Source organism: Vipera berus, assembly GCF_964194415.1.
Source record: "Vipera berus genome assembly, chromosome: 3".
Classification (NCBI taxonomy): domain Eukaryota; kingdom Metazoa; phylum Chordata; class Lepidosauria; order Squamata; family Viperidae; genus Vipera; species Vipera berus.
Window position 1 is genome coordinate 82,632,536 of NC_138204.1, and position 25,268 is coordinate 82,657,803.

At 36.8% G+C, this 25,268-nt stretch overlaps 1 protein-coding gene and 1 long non-coding RNA gene across 2 annotated transcripts; one reads left to right on the plus strand and one right to left on the minus strand.

Moving 5' to 3' along the window:
- Positions 1 to 1,607: 1,607 nt before the first annotated feature.
- Positions 1,608 to 24,852, minus strand: KYAT3 (kynurenine aminotransferase 3). The gene is made up of 14 exons (XM_081326112.1): positions 24,805 to 24,852; positions 21,081 to 21,181; positions 18,534 to 18,592; positions 16,465 to 16,609; positions 15,207 to 15,356; positions 13,248 to 13,334; positions 11,815 to 11,940; positions 11,567 to 11,687; positions 7,615 to 7,691; positions 6,552 to 6,641; positions 5,250 to 5,436; positions 4,064 to 4,137; positions 3,685 to 3,771; positions 1,608 to 2,649 (listed from the first exon to the last, which is right to left on the minus strand). Exons 2-14 carry the CDS (start codon positions 21,177 to 21,179, stop codon positions 2,593 to 2,595), a joined length of 1,359 nt encoding a protein of 452 aa, XP_081182238.1. The 5' UTR covers positions 21,180 to 21,181; positions 24,805 to 24,852; the 3' UTR covers positions 1,608 to 2,592.
- LOC308667053 lies at positions 13,798 to 17,739 on the plus strand. Its single transcript, XR_014026221.1, has 3 exons — positions 13,798 to 13,952; positions 16,309 to 16,405; positions 17,282 to 17,739. It is a non-coding gene; the product is annotated as an uncharacterized lncRNA (long non-coding RNA).
- Positions 24,853 to 25,268: the final 416 nt, after the last annotated feature.

Sequence of the window (25,268 nt, forward strand, 5' to 3'; positions counted from 1 at the left end):
AAGGGCAAGAGCATCTTGGAAGACGGGAGTGGAAAGGTTCCAGCTCAATTTATCTTCTATCATAAATTTCCTTGCAGAGTATACTGTATTATGTATGTGTGTGCGTGTATGCATAGTGTGCGTCCATGATGACAGGAGAGTTTTTGACTCCTGACAATTACCTGGACATGCCTGCAGGGGTTTTTTTTTATCATGATTTCAAAATCACACTAAGAAAATTCTCTCCTAGACCTGTGAAAGAATGACTGTCCCAAAGTAACCCAGATGGCTTGTGCCTGGGACAGGACAAGAACTCAGAGAAATAATATTTAGGACTTGAGCATGTGTATCATATATAGACAAGATTTTATTTGACATGTAACAACATGCTATTCCATTTCACCTTCCATGGGTGAAACTGAAGTCAATACTCATTCTCCTTGCCACTCTCATTTATCCATTGTATCCATACAATGGGATGGCTGTTCTGGGTAAAAAAAAAAAACACCTGCTCACATTCTGTAGATTTTTCCCACAATAACTGCCCTGTGAGGTCAACTGAGGGGAGAGAGTTGACACGCCAAAGTCACCCAGCCGGCTTTCATACCTAAGATGAGACTTGAATTCAGTCTCCTGCTTTCTAAACCCAGTGCATTAAGCACTAGAACAAACTGGCTCTCACACGCATGTGAACACTTATGCAAGATTTATCTTGTTGACCTTGTGATTTTATTTATTTTTGCCATTTTGGTGACAAAATTGGCTAAGAGCATGTACAACTGATCTTAGCGAGACGCAAGGCAGAAGAAATGCATACGGTTGCATGATGGTGCAGGTTAATGCATCTGAAAGTAAGCTACATTCAGTTAACTTCTGTGTAAATATGCATATGCTTGTTCTGGAAGATCTGCAGTCCCATGCATTTTATAAGAAGAGCACATGGGAAATAACTTCCAAGTACAAATACATAAGAAAGAACAGATGTGCTATCTAAATGAGGCAACTAGTTGCTTAGCAGATAAAGGATGGGACAATCAAGCAGAAGGAGGGGGAAACCTATACACTGAGAGGTGACTTTCTATAATGGTCTGGGAGCTGGCATAGGTTCCCCACATTGTACCTAGTCTATGTGATTCTGTGCTGGCATTGGTAAATGCTTTTGATGGGACTGCTCAGCAATCTGCTCCTCCATATTCTCTTGAAAGCTAACTGGGAAGTCACTTTGGTCATGGGAAAAAAGCTAAGCATTAGGAACCAAACTGACCCAGCTAGATAATAATGCTGTCTTTCATATACAGCCAGTTTGGTGTGATGGTGAAGATGCTGACCTACAAGTCAGGAGACTGTCAGATCTAGTCCTGCCTTAGGCATGAAAGCCAGCTGGATGATTTTGAGCCAGTCATCCTCTCTCAACCCAATCCACCACACTGGATTGTTGTTGAGGACAAAATAGGAGGCAGAAGTACTACTGGTAGGTAGGTTTGTTTATATATTAAAAAGCAGGATAAAAATATAAGAACAGTAACAACACTACAAACCTATTGTAACATACGTTCACATTTTTTCCCTTACCCATATTATTTTTCTTCTTTAATTAAACAAGAAAATGAAGAAAGCCACTCTATTTCTATAATAGATTTATTATGTTTTTGAACATATATAAAATCAATGAAAACAATCAGGTTAAGATTTATGACTATACACTTTTATTTGTTAAATAAATCATTTTATGCCATAAAATTAGTTGATGATTCTTAATATTTTAACATAAAATGGTAATCATTGGAAACAGCCAGTTAAGACATATGACACATCTCATTTTGTGAACTAAAAAATAGATAAAAGGACACAGGGAGATGAAAAAGCCAGGTAGTAAAGTAATCTGGCTTCTCTTTTCTATAATAATTCATCATGTTTCTTTTACATTCTTTATATTACATTATTAGCTCTATGTATTAAAATTATATCTGTACACATATTTCATATGTGTATTTGTTTATGTAATAATTATGTACATTTATGTATTGTTACTTTGTACTTTGTACTTTGATTTCTATCCTGATGACATCCAGAATTCTTCCATTAAAAATGCAGAAGCTCCAGTACTTCTGGCTTTTACAATCTGGAGAAATTAATATTTCCTAATATTTTGAAGGTTGAACTTGAAGAATTATGCCATAGTAATAGGCAAGAAGCTAAAAATAAAAGATTGGCAATTTACTATTAAATCGTATAGGTGTAGTTTTGGTTCTTTAGAGAAAGAATTTTATTTTACAAATGCTAGTGCCAACCTAATTTATTCGAATTTCATATGAAAAAGTAGGGGTCCCCAACCTATGGGCCATGGCCCAGTACCGGGCTGTGGGCTTTTGACCAGCGGGCTGCAGAAATGGCTGGCCAGGGCACGCACGTATTGGCACACACGTATGGGCACACATCCCCCCCCTCACTCGCACTAGAAATCTACTGCTATTACGGAAGTATGGAAGATGCCAGTATCAACAACTTTTAATTATTAATGCTAAATATCCAGCAGATGGCAGTATATTGTAATCTTTAAAAAAAGTTGGGGTTTTTTCTTCTTTTGGATGATGGAAGCTGTTTATTTCTAGGTCATTGTTTCTTCCAATTCTTCAGAATCATTTCTGCCGCATCTAGTGTGCTGTCTTTCTGCCAAGAAATGCCATGAAGGTTAAAATCAAGGTTCAGTCACAGTATGTGATATTAAAGAGCACAGAGAGAGAAAAAAGTGATTTGGTTACAGTACAGCAGGGGTGTCAAACTCGATTTCATTGAGGGCCGCATCAGCGTTATCGTTGCCCTCGGGAGGCTGAGAAAGCGTGGCCTGGGTGGGTGTGGCCAGGTGAGTGGTCGTGGCCAGGGTAGGTATGGCCGGGGTGAGCATGGCCAGCTCGATGTCATTCACGTCGGGGGACCACCTATGAAGGTGTGGGCGAGGCTGGGGGGATCCAGGGGTCTCTGGCAGAGAGGGCTGGGACCAGAACAGGCACCAGGGACTGATCTACCAGAGGAGCCTTGCCAACCCTTTTGAGCTGCACGGGGGGGCCCTGGATGTCTGCGCAGGCTGCCCGGAGCCCTGGGCGAGGGGGTACCCCGCCCTTGAGCTCCTGGAGCACTCACTGGAAGACAAGGTTGGACGGTGGGGACCAAGTACGCAGGGGCTGCGGCATGGCAATGACAGCGACCGGCTGGGCTCCCTCACCACAGCCCCACCGTCTGTCTTTGCTTGCCCACGGCTGCCACAGCTGGGATGGGTAAGGTGGCCAGCCAGCAAGTCTGACATATGGCCCTTGTGTTTGACATGTCTGCAGTAAAGTGAATGTCACCTTTATAACAAACCAGGAATTCAGTTTACTCTTAAATGGTTGTCAATGATCTAGCTGCTAGCCTAGGAGTCAGCAGCAATACGCACATTTTCAAATGGAATCATGAAAAATAGAAATTTACCAGAAAGAAAATGACCGTATTCAATACCCTACTCCTGAAAAGTCTTCCATACTCAAATGAATACTTTAGAATCAAAACAGCATTTTGTTTCTAAGCAGCATTTTTGGGCTTAGAAAAAAACACAATGTTAAAGTCATAAATATGATTTGGAAATGAATAGCAGTATTTAAAAACCTTTACACGGTTAAATTAGAAAAGAAAGGAAATTCTGTAAGATCAATAGACTGTAGAACTTACTTTGATGAAGCAAAAGCGTACATATTTTTCAAACTGAGCTTTGGTTTCTGGGCTACAAAACGAACTCAGAGGAATAGCTGACATTTTCTGAAAAAACAAAACAGAATTACAAGCTTACAGTACATTAAAAAGGATTTAATATATGGAAACTGTTTAATTTTTTTGGATGTTTTGTTTCCATTTTTGCTTCTGGTAAGGAAGAGCTTTCCTATGTTAAAGGAAAGTCCACAAAGTCCACAATTGGAGATAAAAAGTTCTTCAAATGTATGGACATATAACTTTCCACTGCACCTCTATATCAGGATAACCCATTTCAATTTTATTTAAAATATTGTAGTTGAATAATTGAAATAGGAAGGAAAAAGAAATCGGAGCCTACCTTAGATTTCATCATCCATTTCACAAATTTATAATCATAAGGTTTCCCTTTTTCCATGTCAGATAGATCTATACCTAAATAAAATAAAATAAAATAACTTAGCAGATTCCCAAATTTTCCTTTTATGTAGACTAGTACATAGTCACTGAAATATTTTGAGGACCGCCATACAAATCAGAAATTAGTGGCCTGACACTCATGAACATCATGGTGCACTTTTTGTAATAAGAGTTGTCAAAGTTTGGAATATTTTACCTGTTTCATTTATCACAGTTACTAACGTTCATAGTTTTATCTCCAATTTAACTTCTGTGGGCCTCACACCATAAGAGGGCCTTAAGGGGGCATGCGTAAATGCACTAGTGCAGGGGTCCCCAACCTCTGGTCCATGGACCGGTACCGGGCTGCGGCATGCCAGCAACCGGTCCACACAAACAAGTAAAGCCCCATCTGAGGGATGCAGGCAGCACACAAAACCACGCCCCCTCTCGTCCATGGGAAAACCTCTCTCCACGGAACCAGTCCCTGGTGCCCAAAAGGTTGGGGACCTCTGCACCTGTCACATTTTAAATTTTCATTTTGCTTGTTCAAATTTGTAATTTTTTGTTTGATGAATAAACATTAAGCAAACATCTGCAGAACACTTAAATGTTCTTAAACCACGAAGCTATCAAGCTGAATATTTTCTCACTTACTGTTCCAAACTTCTGACTGCAGAACTCAGGTACCTTCATTATAGGTAATCCTCAACTTACAACCATTCCTTTAGTGACCGTTCAAAGTTAGAACAACACTGAAAAAAGTGACTTATAACCATTTTTCAGACTTAATGACTGCTTCAGCTTTCCAATGGTCATGTCATCACTTGGCAACTGGCATGTATTTATGACAGTTGCATTGTCCCGTGATCACCATTTGCAACCTTCCCAGCTGGCTTCTGACAAGCAAAGTCAATGGGGGAAACCCAGATTCACTTAATGACCACGTGATTCACTTAACAGCTGTGATAAATGGGACAAAACTCAAGTTAACTGCCTTGCTTAACAACAGAAATTTGGGGCTCAGTTGTGGTCATATGTTGAGGACTACCGACATAGATTCCTTTCTCCTGTTACCTTTCTAATGCAGCTTCAGTTCTGTTGAAAATAATCTCCTCCCTGTGCCATAAATTAAGAATGTCACTAACCTAGCTTGGACACATCAACAATCATAAAATATCCTCCCTCTGGAATAACAGGGTTTAATCCAACTTCCAGAAACATCTGAGCCATTCGGTCCCGTTTACTTTCCAGCTCTCTAGGCAAGGAGTAGAAATAGCATTCCGGATCATCCATGCGTTTGTAATCTAGCAAAAAGCTTTGGGCTACAGCCTCCTGAAAAGCCAAACCCGTTAAGAAAAAGTTGAAATAATCAACATAAACAGAAGATGGCTATGAGATAATAGGTTTAATATTTAAAATGTTATCTTTAAAGCTCAAAATTGTAATTGTTTTTCACTAAAGAGTGCCCAAGAACATACATATTCCATTAACAAGAAACCCAATGGACATTCTTCTAACATTACGCTACATTTGTTTGTACACTTGTTTTCTTTCAATCTTCAGCCTCATTATTTTAATTAATTCAATTTGTATCTGTTTTCAACTTTTGTCAATATTATTCCAACTTGTTTAACCAGGTTTATTTATTTTTATTTATTTTATTCATTTTATTACATTTATATACCGGTTCTAGGATAATATAAAATTATGAAGGGATCTAAAAAACTTTCATAATTTTTAATTATGAATAAAATCTAGGTATCTATTCACATTCCTCTCTTCTTCCTTGCAAAAAAGAAGAAGTGTCCCAAATATTTATAAATCTTAAATCTAACCGCAACTATACAGAACACTACACTCTTAAAGGTTGTACTGTATATAGGTGACGCTTTGGCAAGTTAAAATTGTCTATAAAACTACTGGATAAGTTTAAAATTGTCTATAAGACTACTGGATATAATTGTCTATAAAACTACTGGATAAATTTCACGTTAGCAAACTCTTGTAAAATGATACTCTGTTCCATTCCAGTCTTCATTTCTCAACAAATGAAAACTGAAATGGAGTAGATTTTCATTTTCTGAGATAACAGAGAAATGGTTATTTATTCCAGTGCTGATTCATATTGGGCCTATTCATTAAAGAACCCACCTACTATTATGATTTAGCGTATAGGGTATCTTATATGGATTTGGAATATGCATTAATATTTCACCTAGATTAATAAATGTTAAAAAGATCTATATTCAAATACCAATATCTCTAGGCCATCTAACCACTGAAGCACAGCATCGTTTATATGGAGGAAAAAAAATCAGATAATCCAGTTTCAATTTGCATCCATACATTTCTTTCTAATCAATTTTAAATCCTTTCCACACTTCTGACTTCCCAAATGGTACAAGATGTTTTATAAAAACATTTCCTTTGTATGCTTTTGTACTTACTTGTAATGGGGTTGGGCATGTATAAATGGTGTTTTGTTGAACCACCTGCAAGTGCTTTATCAGATGTGAGGGACCGATAGACCAACCGAGCTGAAATAAAAGATAAAATGTGAATTACTTGTTGACTGTTTATTTACTTTTAAAAAAACAACAAATGCTAGGTGTTTGCTCCTTTCATCTACGTCATGATATATACACTGTACCTGTTTTGCAGATAAATTCGCATAAATTATAATATACAAAAAAACATGTATTTTCCCACACAAACCCCATCAGTCATTGATAGGCAACTGATACACTTAAGAGAAGAATTTTCTTTCCAGCTGATGAAAAATTTTCTGCCTAAATCTTTTAGGAAGTTATTATTGCATAGCGGAAGACAATAGAATCAGATATTCTGCAGTTAACCCTTTATTTAAAAAGATACTTTTTAAAACAAAACCAAGAAAAAAGGAAAACTACACTATCTAGAATTAAACATCTATTTTATAAAGAAGCGAGATATATAATGATCTCAAAAAATACATTTACATACAGCATTTATCTCTCTAGAATTTCCACAAATTATATTAAAATTCCCCTATGGTCATGCCCATTTGAGACATAATAGAGATCTTAAAATATTTGTATACATATGGGACTTATATATGGGATTTCCTCAATTTTCATTTCTGAATGGAACCTTTCATGATGTATTTCACTGTTGTGGTAATGTCCCAAATGTCATCAGTATATTTTCAACATGGCTGTGAAGAAGAAAAGATCAAAATGCCATGCAGGAGCATGGTCTGGAATTAGATTTAGTTCTTCATTCAGTAATACCCATCTTTAAATTCAAACTAGAACTGTCATATGAAATATACAGCTGGGCATATATTACTATTTAAGGTTGATACTAAAAATTTCTTAACTTCAGTTCATCCCAGCCTTTAATGTTTTAAAATGTCTTTGGGTTTATATAATTTGCAAATATTGGTCTACGTTCACTAATGTCAATATTCTAATTCAACACTATCTCAATATATGACTTTTCATGGAAGCAATTTCTAACTAAATCCATTACCTTCCAGCCAGTTACGCTGTATGTTTTCCCAGCACTTCCTATTGTTATTGTTCTCTCCCACATTCCAGGCAAAGTAGCTGTTCATATTAAAACAAGTTTGATATTTTATTTATTAAAATTTATATTTTGCCCTTCTGGTGCACGGTCACCATTTAGGGCAGTGTTAGCAATTACATTCTGCAGAAATACCAAATTTCACTTTACAAACAGATATCCATTAAAATGACAGCACAAAGAGGGGTAGAAATACTTTTATTTATGGATCAATAAAATAAATTCAGAGCTGTAATTAATGAACTGGAAGAAAGTATCCGACAAGGTAAAATGATTTTTCCAAAGTTCACAAGGATATGCATAATAAAACCTTTCCATAATACAAATTAGCACTGAATTAAATCAGTCTTAAACTGCCATTCTCCAAATATGAGTTGGCTAGCTATTTGGGGCATATTGGAATGTATTGGGACGCCCACAAATAGCTTGCCACGTGTTAGGGAAGTTGGCCCCAAAGCTGGCTATTCTATTTTAGCAGTAGATTTAAATATGAAGGTTATCACAGCACATTTGTTATATGAAGCAACAGACTGAATGCATTTTCATATCCAATCAGATTCAAAACTAATATCAGTAAGACAACATACAGATTCAGATCAGCACTATCCCTATGGCACTGTCAGGAGAATCCTCGTTTACAATATGCATTAAGTTTGTCAGCACAACTTCCATTTTGCGGAAGGCAGATAAGAAAAATGATTTAGTATTCTGCCCTAGAGGAAACTATCTTGATGACAACACAAAGAGTATACTGATTCCATGAACTATCACTCACAGCCTCTATTAAGGAGGTATTGGAGAAACACAACCTGGTGCTGTAAATTGATGCAATACTCATTTTGTATTTTCATGATATATGTGTCACTTCAACTGATGGAACATATGAAACTTAATATAACAACTCTGTCTCTAGGGAGAGGATTTATGTTCTCTTCCTTGTATAAACTTCACCTACCAAAATAAATAAGCTAAAGAAAGATAGCTTTCTAGAAAAAAAAGGGAGGATTAGTTTGCTCAGTTTATAAACATAGCTATCTTTTATACCTAGGTTTTATGATCTGAAACTGTTCCATGGGATATGCTTAAAAGTAACCAAGAAGAAAGAAGTGTACGTTAACAACAACTTCACCTCAAATATTTTATACTGCGTTTTCTACACATTCTATGTGGTGCAATAAAAATGCCTTATGAGATTATACTGTACCACACACACACACACACACACACACACAACCATAGAAAAATAAATTTACATAAAGAATATGACGTTCTTTACATAATATCTTATAAAATAATTTAATCAAACAGTATTTGCCGATTTGACCTCTTTGCTTAGGCCTTTGGCAAATATGATTGAAGTTCCCTTGTTGTCCTTTCATTTCTTCCCATCTGGATTTGCTATCTCAGCCATCTTTGTTCTGCAATGTTTTTTCTTGTTTTTATGTTTTTAACTATTTGTAAACCTCCCAAAGTCACTGGCAGCATATGAATTTAATTGAATAATTAATGGCAGTAATACCAATGAAAATATTCAATTACTTTTGTCAAGAAGCAGTTTTTATTTCCCATTTAAATATAAAATTTCATTAATGATTTACAGCACATAATAAATGCCAAATTATTACGGATTATAGAAAACACAAAGAACCAATTAGGGAAGGACGTGACAAGCTCCCCCATTGCTGGATGCATTTAAATTGAGGCATATACAATAGCTATCTTCCAGAAATATTCCGGCGCTGAACAAAGGGTTAAGCTTCAAACTTCTCCTTCCAACTCTTTTATTATTTTATGAAAATAATTTAGCATACAGAGATTCGGCCTTTACGGTGTGAATGCTTTCATAGACATTTCAGTGAATGTATGGTTTCATTTTGCTGCAATACAGTCAGTCTGATTTTCTTTTTGTAACTCTCATGTTTCCCTGCCACTGTTTCTTCTCTTTGTTGTTGTTGTTTTTTTTCATTTAAAAGCAGCTAAGGAGAAAAGATGGAGTAGCTGCACAAAACCTTTTGACTGGTGGGACAAAGAATCCTTTGTGTGGGAACATCCAAAGTGGATGAAAATAATGAAGCTTGAGTGGCTCAGACACAAAAAAAGATAAGTGCATCCAAGGTCTACCTACACCTCCACTGCCTGGGAAAAAGATGGAAAGAAAAAGAATTTCATCCAAAGTAGAATGAAAAAAAGCCTCCAAAAACTGTAGGCTCTGAAATATATGCTGTAAAAAAATAACCAGATGGATTTCAGACACCTCCTTTTCTAATATCAAATGAATCAAACCTTGCAAATCACTTCATCCCACCTACTGGGTGAATGCATATCTAATTAGAACTGATGGAGTTTAAAGTACTAAGAATAAATCACTATACAGAGCAGAACGTCATACAGTAATCATTTTGCAACTATATGCTTTGGGGCTCTGCCAGCAGGAAGAAAATTAGGAGTTAAAATATTCAGTTACCTTTGGATAACCAAACAGCAATTCATCAGCACAATTTGAATATATCAAATAATGTTTGGATGAGTTTTGGCTTGGAAGCTACATAGGGTCAGATCTGATTACTACCTGCAAAAGAGATCACCAAAGAGCTGTAAGCTAGACTGGGAAACCCTTGAAGAAGGCAATTTGACAAAAGACCCTTCTGCATATCTGCAAATGACATTAATGTATGCATGCAATTATCCCCATGAGTTCAACTCAGCTTGAGAACTTCTTTCATTGAATGATGTAACATTTACATATACTGTATAATGATAACATTTTGTTGAATTATAGGACTTGTACGTTAAGTCAAATACTTAATATCCTTCAACTTCAACATCATTTTCTGAAGCCGAATGTGTGTTCCTTTTTGCCTTTTGGCATTTTTTAAAAATTTGTTATAAAATTTGTTATTTAATATTTCATTAAATACGTGGAGAGGGGGCAAATAGGACAACTCGCCCCAGATGATTTTCCCCAACAGTCTTGCCGCAGCTAACTCACCCCAGCCGACTCACCTGGCCAACTCAACCCGGGACAACTCGCCCTAGGACAATTCAACGCAGAATAATTCAAGAAAGGGACAAGCAGAATTGCAGCTCACCCCGGTCTCCAGGACTTCTAACTTAAGAAGGTTCAAGCCGAAAGCAAGACAAGGCCCGCTGCAATTCACTTGTCCCTCTCTTGAGTTATCCTGTGTTGAATTGTCCTGCAGTGAGTTGTCCCACAGCAAGTGGGTCATGGCGAGTCGACCACGGCAAATTGTCCTAGACCAGAGGTCCCCAATATTTTGGGCACCAGGGACAGGTTCCGTGGAGAGAGGTTTTTCCGCGGACTGGAGGATGCGTGGTTTTGTGTGTTGCCTGCATCCCGTGGATGGGGCTTTGCTTGTTTGTGTGGACTGGTTGCTGACATGCCCCGGCTCGGTACTGGTCCACAGACTGGGGGTTGGGAACCCCTGTCCTAGATCCTATCCATAGCCCTAAGCTATAAACAGTTTTTGATTTAGAATTATATGCAAATCCACCTAATATGATTTATTTAATGTAAATCAGACCATTATACCTTGTTCAACACATCCTGGTTAAAGTACACAGGCTTAGCATTACCTATGAGTACAGACCTGTTCTCAAATATTTAATTATTTAATCATTCATTCCTTTATTCATTCATTCATTCATTAAATTTATATGCTGCCCATCTCACTCTGAAGAGCAAAATATAAGGAGTTTAGTTGTTCCAACAGCTAAATTCAAAATGTTTTATATTTTTTAAAAATATATTTTTACTGACAGTTTTTCGGAAATTACGATGCAACATTCTTTATGTAAAATCTATTTCTTATAAACAGTAACTAAAATGTGTATTTAGATTTCTCATCATGTACTATGTATACCATTTTAATTTTAGTACCTATTTTAATATGTTTATTTCCAGTATAAACTAGCCATTCATACACCTCATCACTGATGCACAGTGTATCATATTTAATGCAGAGATCAGCAATTATCTGGAGCTCTTCTTTTGTGTAGACCTAAAATGAAAAGGGAGAAACATGCTGGTCAGTATATTCAGTATATATAAAGTATGTATGTATGTATGTATGTATGTATGTATGTATGTATGTATGTACAAAGCAAACTTCAAAACAGGAAGCTCACCTTTCCTGTGGGATTGTGAGGGGTATTCAGTATAATAGCTTTAGTTTTGGAATTAAATTTATTTGCAAGCTCAGTAGGATCCAAGTTCCAATCAGCACTAGAAGTAACTTCTCCATTCACAGATTTCTGGAATAAAATAGAACATAGTTTATTAACTGCTAGGACTGCCCAGTGCCAAATCTCCTAAGCTGATAGATTTCATTGTTATCCAGACCCAACAAACAAAATCAAATGAATCATAAATAATTAGACCTCTCTCTGTCTCTCTCCCTCACAGTGACCATATTTTCTTTAAAAAAAACGAAGTAGAAAAGGGGGCAAATATGAAAGAGGTTCATAAGGATAAAAAACTGTTAACTTTTTAACTTTACTGAAAAATGCCTGTCAATGATTTGACACATTTTTTAAAGAATGGCCTATTCTAGAGCAAGATTTGAGTTGATGGATTCCATGGCAAAAATGGGCCCTTCCACTACTTGCCATATCATGAGAAGACAGATGTGCACATGTGGCTCCAGCCATTGAAAATATTTCTCATGTTTTGTTCAACTGCCAATTATTTGCCCCCCCCCTCAGGTTCAGATACATATCATCGCTATTCAAAAGAACAGCTCGCTTGGAATTGAACCACAGATTGCCTTATTTTTCCCTCACACTCAAATGTACATATTGTAAGCAGTTTATAATCAAAGCAGCTGAGCCAAGATCCCAATACACTGAAGAAACTGATAATGCATTTATCTGATTGCTGACCCCTTGTATTACCACACATGTATTTTATCTCTGTGTTTTCCTTTATCTATTTTATCTCAGAACCAGATCATATATCTTATTTTTGTTTTATCTGATATGGTCATAAGATTCAATTAATAAACTGTAGTCTACTCTACTGTACCTTTACTTTACTTTACTAAGGAAAACTCAAGAGCAAAACCAAGAAAATAAATAAATAAATCTAAAGATCAGCTTTCTGAAATAAAGGGCTGTCTTTTATAATAAAGGATATATGGTCGACTGCACACGTATAGGAATCGGCATGCAAAACTTTCACAGTGATAAGAAGATTTACTACTATTACAGAAAGCTGTACATTCTTACATTCCAGTATAGATATCCCTATATGGACAGATGGATGAGAGACACCAGCAATATTAAAATGAGATGGGGTACAGAATTAAGAAAAGGATATCACAATACCACTATTTATTTTTAATTAATTCTGAAGCAAATGTTTTCTTAATTTCTTATGTTTTAGGTAAAGAAATATGAAGGGTAATCGCTATCAGACCAGATATTCAAAATGTAGGAAAGAATTAGAAAAGCTTTGGATATTCACCCTTCCCTTTCTTTTTTCTTCCCACAAAGCTTTAAAGAACAATTCAGAAGCTTTCTTCCAACTTTTCTTTTCTTGTCACCCAAACCACAGTACTCACATTTCTCAAAGATATAAAAACAGGTGTGGCTCCTGCCATCCTCACCATGGGCTCATAGCAGTCATAAAAGGGTTCAATTATTATTACCTAAAACAAAGGTAAGCTACATGAATCAGAAATTTAAAAAGTGAGCTACCTTTTTTCTAATGTCAGGAGCAGAATTTAGTCTGACATAAATGATAATTTTACACATTTGTAAACATTTCCTGTATTAAAGCAAAGTCTTTTGGGAGCAGCAAAGAGGGATGCTATCTCAGATAACAGATTTTTCTCAGTCTCTTTTTGTAAAATATTATAGCTATTGCAAATTTAGAATCAATGTGCTAGGCGTGAAAGACCAGATCTACCACGTGAAGATTCAATTAACCTGATTTAATCCTAAAACCTTATGCAAAAGGAATCTTCTTAACCAACCGCTAGCATCTAGTTAGATCAGGGTCAACAGCACTCAAGGGGGTTTGGACTTAGCTTGTGGCTATGTAGGGATTCCAGGCTGATTCCTCTTTTCACTCTGCCCCTAAGTTCTGCCATTCCTTCTCTTACAGAATGAGAAGTATGGAAGGAAATAGAAAATAACAGATTAAGAGGTGATGTCTGCATTGCGTGTGCTGGAGACAACATGAAGGAATTGGAGACACAGGTAGTCCACGGCTTATAATCACAACTGGGACCAGAATTTCCACTGATATGCAGGGCAGTTACTAAGTGAGTCATACCTGATTTTACTACCTTTTTGCCACCACTGTTAAGAGAATCACTGCAGTTCTTAAGTGAATGATGAGGTCATTAAGGGAATCTGGCTTCCCCACTGACTTTGGTTGTCGGAAGCCAACTGGGAAGGCCACAAATGGTGATCACATGACCTAGGAATGCAGCAAGCAATGTAAATACATGCTGGTTGTTAAGGGTCTAAATTTTGATCTATGACTACGGGGACACCGCAGTGGTCATTATGGGCATGGAATAGTGGTAGGTGACTTTTTTTTAGTGCCACTGTAACTGTGAATAGTTGTTAAATGAATAGTTGCAAGTCAAGGACTACGTGTATACAATAGAGAGAACAGGACTGAATAGTGAAGAGAGACTATGTATATGAGAGAATATGGCATGTGTATAAAAAGCCATGATTTCACTGTCAGATTTCCCCTGAATGAATGAATGAATGAAATTACTTACTGGTATATATGCTAATTTTGAATCTATCCTAATTTTACAAGAACTGAAAGAAATTGCCATTTCTGATGGTCTCATATCATCACAAGCAAAAGACAATAAAAAGCTGAAATCATCTCAAATTTAGAGAAATCAGCATCCAGTTTTTAAACATTGTGAAATAAAATTTACCAGGGGTTTAAAACTACTGTAGATTGCTAGAAAATTCATGACAGAATGTTGCCTTATTAGAATCTGCTTTTAACTGTCTTTAATGTTATATTTTCGAAGCAAAAAGCATTACCCAAGGCCAAGATATTAGCTAGTTGTGAAATGGCTACCTGTATGTTAGCCTGCAGATAAAGCTACAGGTACAGGACCATTTTTTTAAAAATAGGTGGGGGAATGAGAGAAAGGGAAATCCTCTTTAACCCAAAACAGCTTTCTATGCATCAAAAGAGCCAGTTTGAAGTAGTGGTTAAGGTACTGGCCTAAAAACCAGGAGACTCTGAATTCTAATCCCGCCTTAGGCATGATAGCTAGCTGGGTAATTTTGGAGCAGTCACTCTCTCTCAACCCAACCCATCTCATAGGGTTGTCATTTTGGGGAAAATAGGAGGAGGAAGAGGTATTATGTGGGCTTATTGCCCTGAGTTACTTATAAAATAACAAAAGCAGGATAAAAAAATATTTACTTTTAAAAAAATAAGGAATGATTTGAGAAACTGCATTTAATTTCAACACTGGTTTTTAATAAAAAAAATATAAACCAGTTATTTTATAACAGGAATTATTACAAAGACTTACTTCATCTTTTGCTTCGATAAGTGCCTGCATTGCACTAAACAGGGATCCATATGCCCCTACTGTCACCAGAATGTCAGTGTATGGATCAATTTTTTCCCCACAAACTTTTTCATACACTTGAGACAGGACTTTCACCAATGGTGGATGACCCTGAGTACATTTTTTTTAAAGAGAGGAAAATAGTTAATAAGAACCCAGAAAAATACCAGCTATGTATGAGTAATGCATGCATTAGTTCAAAACACAAAGAAGATAGATCATAAATCCTTACAGCCCAAGTTTCCAAACTGTGTACCGCCCCAGGACACAACAAACCAACAGGTGTGTCATGGGATATTTAAATATTTTGCTATGTCCATTTGCAAAACTGGAGTTTTAGCAGTATTTTGGCTGAGGAATACCACAAAGAAATTACTGAAACACTCAGGGTGCTGTGAATAAAAAAAAATTGAAAACCTCTGCCTTAAAATAACTTCCTTTTTACAACCCTGTAGTCCCTATTCGGGGTAGAGTTGGGGTGAATGGATGGAGCTTAGTGTTTATTGGCCAGGTACCCTTCCTGATGCCTATGTGGAGTTCACAGCAAAAAAAAAATCTTTTCATCCTAGGAGAGAAATATCTGCCGCTACCTGGGATTGAACTCTTAACCTTCCAAATGGAATGGGAGGCAAACATCTTCACCACTAGGTCACCACACTGCTCTCAATCTTTGCCTTAGAATATTGTGACTTAATAATTGTATTTTAGGCCTTGATAGCTCTAAATATCAGAATATATTTTTGTAAAAGATGGGAAAATGTTAAATTAGATGAAATAACCTAAGAAAACATACCAAGATCAAATCCACCAAAACTATTTACTCATATAAACACTCTTATTAATTACATACATATACTGAGTCCTGCAAAGCATGTTGCTTTATTATCATCATCAAACAGGGAAATGAACAGACTAAGGTTTGAACAGAAATTCATATTTCAAGTATTTCAGTGTGGTCTGAGAAATTCTGGGAAATCCACACTAATTTAGTTTAATGTATTAAATATGTTGTGTGGATGGATGAAATGGGAATTAACTGCAGTTGCACATAACTCTCATTTAGATGATGAAGACCAACCACAGAACGGAACCTTGTGTTTCTATTCAAAATAAGAATCCCAAACTGGGAAGGAGAAAGAAACCAGCTGAGAAACATTCAGGTTATGTAATTCATCTAAAGTACTGTCTTTAGAGAAAGTCTGGCATGTAATGTACTCACAAAACCCCGGGTATACTGGTTCAGCATATCCACCGATGATGCTTTTGCTAATTCTTCTTTTACATAGTTAGGAGGAGATATATCTGGAAATCCTTGTCCAAGATTAACAATAGTGGGATCTGCAGCAAGTTTTGTAAATTCCACCCTACGGAACATAGAAATTATTGCAATCCTATTAAATCCCCCAAAAGACTAGCTCCACTTCTGTGGAAAGCATAACACAAAAATAGCAACAATGTACATTTTTCCCCCAAATTCAAATATTTTGTGTCGATAGTCAGAAACAGTCTAAAACAACTGTTCTAACCTTACTGGAAGTGAATCCAATGCTGTTCTAACGATTCTGGAAATATTTTGTGCTCAAAACTGCTTTCTTCCATCAAAAAATCAATTTCGAACTGTGGACATTTCTGAAATGACCAGAAAAGAACCAGAATACCTCCCATAAGGTTTAAGGATCTGTTTCGAATTCACAGCATCCTTTTAAACTAGACTACAGCAAATTAAGCTTCATAGCGGCCAACCAACTGCATCAGAAAGGCCACTATTCTCCCCTCAGATTACTTCAGAGGTATTCCCCACTGCCGTCAAGACTAACAGCCATTGATCCACATGACAACCATGAATTGGTCCAATCTTTTTTTGAAATCAGGCAAGCTGGTAGCAAGCACATCTTGGAATACTGAATTCAAAGCTGAAAACATGTATTAAAACATATTTCCAAATACCTATTGGAATAATCTTGTTTTGGGTAGTTTTTAAGCAGTAAAGTTGAAACAAAGGGTATTTATTTGTTTGTTTTTTGTTTCATTAACAGGTTCTGTAGCTGAAAAAAAATGGCTTATTCAATGCCTTAAAAAGGTAAAGGTTCCCCCGCACATGCGTGCTAGTCGTTTCTGACTCTAGGGGCCAGTGCTCATCTCCGTTTCACAGCCGAAGAGCCAGCGCTTGTCCGAGGACATCTCCGTGGTCATGTGGCCGGCATGACTAGACGCCAAAGGTGCACGGAACGCTGTTACCTTCCCACCGTAGTGGTCCCTATTTTTCTATTTGCATTTTTACCTGCTTTCGAACTGCTAAGTTGGCAGAAGCTGGGACGAGTAACAGGCGCTCACTCTGTTACACGGCACTCAGGATTCGACCCGCCAAACTGCCGACCTTCTGATCGACAAGCTCAGCGTCCTAACCCACTGAGCCACCGCGTCCCATATTCAATCCCTTACCCATATATTTATTCCTAACATCCTTCTTCAATTGAATAATTAAACATGTGGCGAACGGATAGAATTCTTATTCAATATCTTGGCTACGCATTTATTCTTACTACTAATTGTACACTAAATTAATCTTTACGCATCTCTAGTAATTTTTTTTGTTTAATTTCTGGTATTATTTAATGCAAGTATATGAATAGAATTCAATAAAGATAAAATCAGGAAACATGCCAACTCCTGGGAATGTAAAGCAGGCATGTCAAACCTGCAACGTCCCGTGACATCACGCAATGTATTGGGACTTTTTTCCCATTGCCAGCAATGGGGTGGGCGTAGTTTCAGCGTGACGCATCTGGCCCACAGGCAGGTACTTTGACATGCCTGATGTAAAGGATGAAAAAAAAAAGTTGTGAGATGAAAACTGCCAACTTTCAGTTGACTTCTGTAGCTGCACCCTTAACAGCAGCATGCTGTTCAATTATTATTTAGAAATTTATCTCCTTATGAGATAAACCATAGTATTTATTTATTTATTTATTTATTTATATTTAAATTTATATACCGCCCTATTCCCGTAGGACTCAGGGCAGTTTACAGGGAAAATCAAAAGTTAAAATACATCATATACAATTAAAAACAATTAAAACTAAGATTAAATTAATCCCTGAACTTAACTAAAACCCCATTAATTAAAAATTAAAACCCCTCAGTATACTGATTTCTGCAATCAAAGTGATATGGAAGGCACAAATGCAGATGAAAAACTAATTACCCTACAGGCATTCTCTTTAGAAGCTGTAATGCTCTGTGGTTTGTTTATAGATTAAATTAATGCTTTCATCCATTATTACTTACCACATATTGTTATCAAGCCCTTCAATTCGTTTAGCATTTTTGTGCTTGAAGTTCATGGCCTAGCAGCAAAAAAAAAAAATCAAAGGGACAAAAGGACTTTTGTTAGAGCCAAAAATAGCATATTATTAGATGGCATGTTAATGTGTGCTACTTCTCCTTTTGTATTTCCCTCTAATTCTGATCTCCACCTATGAAACAGCATAAACTACAACTAATTTCATTTAACACAGAAGAAGCAAACAAGAATGAAAGTAGGCACATCCTGTATGAAAAAGTACTAGAACCAAATGAATTGAAACTGGATGTAAGGAAAAAGAATGTGGAGGCTGCTTTGAACAGTGTAGAGATACTTGGAAGAAGTTTTTTTTTAAAAAAAATCCATTTATATCCCACCCTTCTCCGAAGACTCAGGGCGGCTTACAAGCTTAGCAGTAGCCTTCATTCTATGTATATGCCTGCTTATTAGGGCTTTCACACACACCCCAAGCGGCATTATTACAAAGTCAGCTTAATTGCCCCCAACAATCTGGGTCCTCATTTTACCTACCTCGGAAGGATGGAAGGCTGAGTCAACCTTGAGCCTGGTGGGATGCGAACCTGCACTGATTGCAGGCAGCTGGTGTTACTTAAGGAGGCATTAGCCCACTGCGCCACCAAGGCTCTTAGTATGAGAACGATGTTCACTGGATGCTGAAGAGAAAGAAGTTGCGGATAAGAATAAATGCATGTACAGATTGCTACAAAAAAAAAGGATGAAAAAATACAGTATTGTAAATATATCTCCGGACAAAAAATTACAGAGAAAGTAGTCAAAGAAAACAAGGGACAGACAGGTTTAAAAGAGAAAGAACAGACACATAAGTGACTCTGAAGGAAAATTTTAAAAATCATTTTGAGAAAGGGTGAATGACTAAACAAAGAGGTTCCAGCAGAGTGGAACAAAATTTAACATACAAATCATAAAATATTTTGGGATAAAAATGAAGAAGTGCCAAAATGCTGTTATTTTGAGATTTATTAGGAAATGAAAATGATATACAGGTAGTCCTCATGTAGCAACCACAACTGGAACCAGCAACTCAAAACTCAATCATTAAGCAAAGCAGTCACTAAGTGAACCATAATTGTGCTTATGATCTTTTTTCAGCTTTCCTTTGCTTTACAGACTGCAATGGTCATAAATGAGAGGATTGATCATAAAGTTACTTTTCCATCCCAATAGCTTCCATCATAACTGCCAGCAGTCATCAAACAAGGCAGTCACTAAATGAGGACTACTTATAAACTATCCTTGCTTCCAGCAGATTGATACACCAATTAATATATTGCCTTTATTCTTTAAATTTCTCACTTTTCTCTTTTATTAAGTCTAATCTAAGTATAGAACTCCATTGGTCATACATTTATTTTATTTATTTATTTTTATTTTATTTTAATTCCATTTATATCCCGCCCTTCTCCGAAGACTCAAATCCTGAATAATTGAGATAATATATGAAAAAAATATTTGTTATTCTAGCTCTTTCTTTCTTAATCGTTTAAATATTAAGAATTTTTGCATCGTTATAAAAAATTATAAATCAAGCAAAAACATCAAAACCTTTTATTATAATACCAAGATATTGATGCTAATCATTTTAACAGTTCCTCAACAAAAAAATATCAAAACAAACTATGTAACCAGAATGCCAAATGTAGAGAATGATATCGCAAGAGAATTGCATGGAGTTTACTTGACAGAGCAGCGCTAAAATCTTAACATTCCAATATAAAAGTGACAAGACAAACATACACACTGAGGTCAATTGTTTTAAAGGTTTCAAAGTGTGTGAGAAAGCCCTAACAAGCAGGCATATACATAGAATGAAGGCTACTGCTAAGCTTGTAAGCCGCCCTGAGTCTTCAGAGAAGGGCGGGATATAAATGTAATAAAAATAAATAAATAAATAAAGTACAGTAATTGCATCAAGAAATATCCACACAGAACTTCTATGTCAGCTGTACCTTCTTTGACTGCTCATAGACTGGTTGAGAAGATCCTTGCATGAAGAGCCAGCAGTGTCAATCACTAGTCTAATAAATACTGTTTTGCATTTAAACAGAGACCTGTGGGAACCTTAACTGCACATCTAAACAGAGCCTCAGAGAAGTTAAAAGAAAAATGTAGAAAAAGTTTCTTCTCAATCAAATGCTTTGTCCTCCCCTACTTTTTTCTCCTTTTTCGGTTGTTGATTCTAAAAGAACCTGCCTTCTGCTCCTGTTTAAAAGATCAGAAAGGCCAAATTTAAGGTATTTTTTTCATTTTAGTTCAGTTTTCCCATGTTTTTTTAAAGATACTACAGTACAGCCTCCATCTCTTTGCACCTTCTACAAATGAGATGAGAAACTGAAGTTATTATGTTTCTTATATTGGCAGTATTTGTAAGTAAGGATGGTTTTTTTTCCAGAAATTCAATTTATGCTGTGTAAGATAACTGCCATTAGTGATTCAATAGTAAAACAAATGTATGTGTGATTATGAAATCTATGAAGAGACGGAATACATACTGAGCAAGCTGAAAACCCGAAGCGTCTCAAAGAGTAATTAATCTTCAGTAGATTTGTTCTAACGCCAAGACACTTGAAGTACTGATGAGCTAAGAACATTCCTGTGTAACAATAAGTTTTAAGAATGTAAAATAACACAGAGATACAACAGAGTCAAAGAGGCAAAAATTGTATTATATTTTAAAATATTTTAAAATGAACACACACAGATAAATTTATATAATACATTTTGGCAATCAACCAACAAATAAGAAATGGGAAATAAGAAATCAAGAAACATGAGGAAATTAGGGAGGGATAAACCCACTTGCTGCACTTGTTGGATCAGAATGCAAGTGCAAAATATAGTAAATATATTTAGAAAAAAAGCAATAGGATCAGAATTAACTCTACTGGAAAGTTTATCACAATTTATAGACAGGCTTCATCCATTGATAGTCATAATTTCTTAAAAGGGAATAGAGCACATTGCATTAAATTTTCTGGTCCCGGTATAAGCTTGATAAGATCTGAATTGTTGAGCTCTGATAATGGATCCAAATCCATCTTTGCTCTCCAAAAAAAGAGAGAAGAGAGCTGAACTGAGGAAGGCGTAGAAAAGGGCAATTATAACAATCAAGGAGTTGAGTGTATTTTAGGCTCATGATAGACAATTCTGCAGATGCAAACCTCTTGTCCACTGAGCCACAGGTGTTTGTGGGTTGCAGCAGTAACCAAGGAGTTAAAAAAAATCATCAAGGCACCCACAACCATACAGTCAAACCTGCCCCATTGGATATGCAAGTGATAACAAAATACATATACAAAAGAGGTATACATATAAAAATACATATACAAAAGTTGCTCAATTAGAGCTGTCTCTTTGACTTTTTTAACCCATATCCCAATACCTCTGATGAGTTCACAGAGGCTGATACTGGACATAACATACCTGGCACAATTTGGGTTTTTTTTCTATTTTGTTAATACAATAATAAAAAAAGAGTTTTGTATTTTCTATTTGAGCAAGAGCTCTATGCAACCAGATAAGCCCAAAATCTTCTATTGCCTCCGTTATAAATGCAGAGGAAAACACATGAATTAATTATATTAACCAGCATTCTCTATCAGGCCAACAATCAGGGGTGTCAAACTGCTGGCCCAAGGGCCGGATGCATCCTAGCGACACCGCGCCGACCCCATTGCCGGCAATGGAAAAAAAGTCGTGATACATCGCGACATGTCACGTGACGTGGCGAGTTTGACACCCCTGCTCTAGCTGGTAGATCTTTTCTCCAAATTGTCCAAGCTTCACTTTAGGAAATTTCACATTCTCCTTGAACTAACAGTTCAGAAGTGTAACATTCCCAACCTATCTCGGGGTTACTAGCTATCTTTACAGCAACCAGTGGGGGGAAAAATCCATACGCAGTATCATCTACACATCCTTTGTGAGATGATACATATCTCTTCATCTTTCCCCAAAAAAATCCCTTCTTCCCTTTTTAAGGACTCTAACTCTGCTAAGTCAGCAACTACCCCTCCGATCTTCAAGGAGAAAAAAAATTTCTATGGGTAAGCTATCTCTTATTTTCAGCTAACCAAAATACAGTGCCTTTTTGGATTTATGGATGGCTATATGACATATTAAGGGACGCGGTGGCTCAGTGGGTTAGGACACTGAGCTTGTCGATCGGAAGGTCGGCAGTTTGGCGGGTCGAATCCCGAGTGCCGCGTAGCAGAGTGAGCGCCTGTTACTCGTCCCAGCTTCTGCCCACCTAGCAGTTCGAAAGCACGTAAAAATGCAAGTAGAAAAATAGGGACCACTACGGTGGGAAGATAACAGCGTTCTGTGCGCCTTTGGCGTCTAGTCATGCCGGCCACATGACCACGGAGACGTCCTCGGACAAGCGCTGGCTCTTCGGCTTTGAAACGGAGATGAGCACCGGCCCCTAGAGTCGGAAACAACTAGCACGCATGTGCGGGGGAACCTTTACCTTTACCTTTATATGACAGAATACTAAAGAGCCACGGATGAGAGCAAAATATTACTGTTTGTTTCAATAGATATATAGCTATACAACAAATAGTAGAGATTAATTAAGTGGTCACTCATAAAAAAGTGGAAATCCGATATGGAATTTCAAGGGGAAAAAATGTTTTCCATGGGAAAGCAAGATGCACTCTCTTTGTATTGATTGCCCTTTCTCATTTTACATTTCGCCCAAAGCACAAGAATGAAATAAAGGTTAGTCTTACCAAGTGAGGTTTTCAGATTATTTTGGGTGCAAATCAGGGAAGAACAAGGCAGCATTTAAAGAAAAAAACTTATCAAAATTATGTCACTTCTATCCAAACAAATATCTGCAATTCAGGACTGACTTAAGATAGAGGGGAAAAAGCAGCAAATCAAAAGTCTGAAATAACTTAGCTTAATTTCCTCAGAAGATCTATAGAAAAAGAGTTCCAAGAAAGTATTGGAGTGACTCTAAGTATTGAGAATATGGGTTTTCCTAAAAGCTAAAAAGGGAGTCCTGATGTTTATATTAAAATAATAGTATACTAATGTTATTCTCTTTCAAGCTAAGTAACTTTACGCAAAATACAAAAAGCAATAAATATTATGTCAAGCAAGTCATAAGGAAACAATATATAAATTTAGTTTACATCTTCATTCATTATACGTTTCAATTGTTCACACTGTTTGCAAATCCTTAAATCAACCCTAATAAACCCTTTTGCTCTTTAAATGTCCCAACTCTCTCTCTTTCAGGATTTCTCTACTGTCTCCTACTATGACTTTCTCAGTTTTCCACTTTCTCTCAATCAATTTAGTTCATGTATTATTATTTTTTTGCCAAATCTTAGCATGTTTAATGTTGGTAAACCCACTATTCAGTCTTCCTTCCTTCCTTCATCACTCATTCTTTTATCACCTTATATTTTCTTGCTTTATCACATGTATTTCTTAAGTAACTCATTTCCACCACATTCAATTTATTTTTATGATTCTCCTGACTACCTATTCAGCCTTAGTCTCCCCCCTTCTAAATATATCATGCCCTGTTAATAGTAGGGACAGTTTGGGCACATTTACAAGCAGCTTCCTGGAGTTATTTTTATGCTAAATATAGAAGACAGCCTCCTTTTTTATATAAAAGGAACTCTACTGACCCTTATATCCTGAAATGCTTATTTTTCTTGCAAATCTAAGTTGGTAGGGATTGTATAAGAATAAACTTAGAAAAATGCTTTGCTATTGTGACAAGACGTAGAACTATGCTGAGCTCAGTAAGTAACTAAATTTATAACAAAAAGGAAATCAAATATAAAGCTGGATCTCTCTGTGGATTGGGTACTAGAACTGTCAGCCAAAGCATATCCTCCCAGTTATTATTTTGTGGGAAGGAATCAGGAGTGAGGATTTTGGGAGGATGGGTAGATCTCATAAAACTCATAACCCTACCTATAAGAAAATACTCATCTGTCAGAACGACAGGTTTATGAATATATAAAGGCTGGTTTTCTTTTTTAAAAAAAATCCATTTCCCGAAGAGGCCATCTTTCCTTTCGTTAATTCTTGCCTCTTCGCTCGGCAAGAGACTAAGGAGGCTTTTATAACCACAGAAAGTAAGGAACAAAAAAAAACCCCGGGGACGCGCTTCACCTCCCCTCGACGCTGAAGCAGCGACCTCTAAATGTTTTGCCCCTTTCTGCGTCCAAATCAACCATGCTGCGTCCTTACCTCACACTTGTTTCCCCTCTTTCCCCGGATATGGCGTGTTCCTTCCCGAAGAGGCGTTGGAAACAAATTGGCGAATTGCCGGGGAGGCTCGGCTTGCTTGGAGTCCTTTATCACAGTTGCCCAACATGACGCGAGACTGACCGGAACCCAAGACCCCGATCGCAGACCATAGTTCTGGATCTATTTTCACAGACCAGACCATTTTAAAACTAAGGACCGAACAGGCTCCCCCCCCTTTTTTTTCTTTTGCAAATAGAAATCAGACGTATACTATCGCACCTGTAGGCAGCAAAACTATCAAATATACAGTGTAGATTAAGCAGCGAATAATACAGTCTGTTGCAATTTTCTTCAAATAATGATACCTATTTTTAGCAGAGGAGAACTAAGTTTGTAAATAGTTTAATTAAAGCTGAAATCTGATTTTGTGTATACACAGACACAGACACACACACACACACACA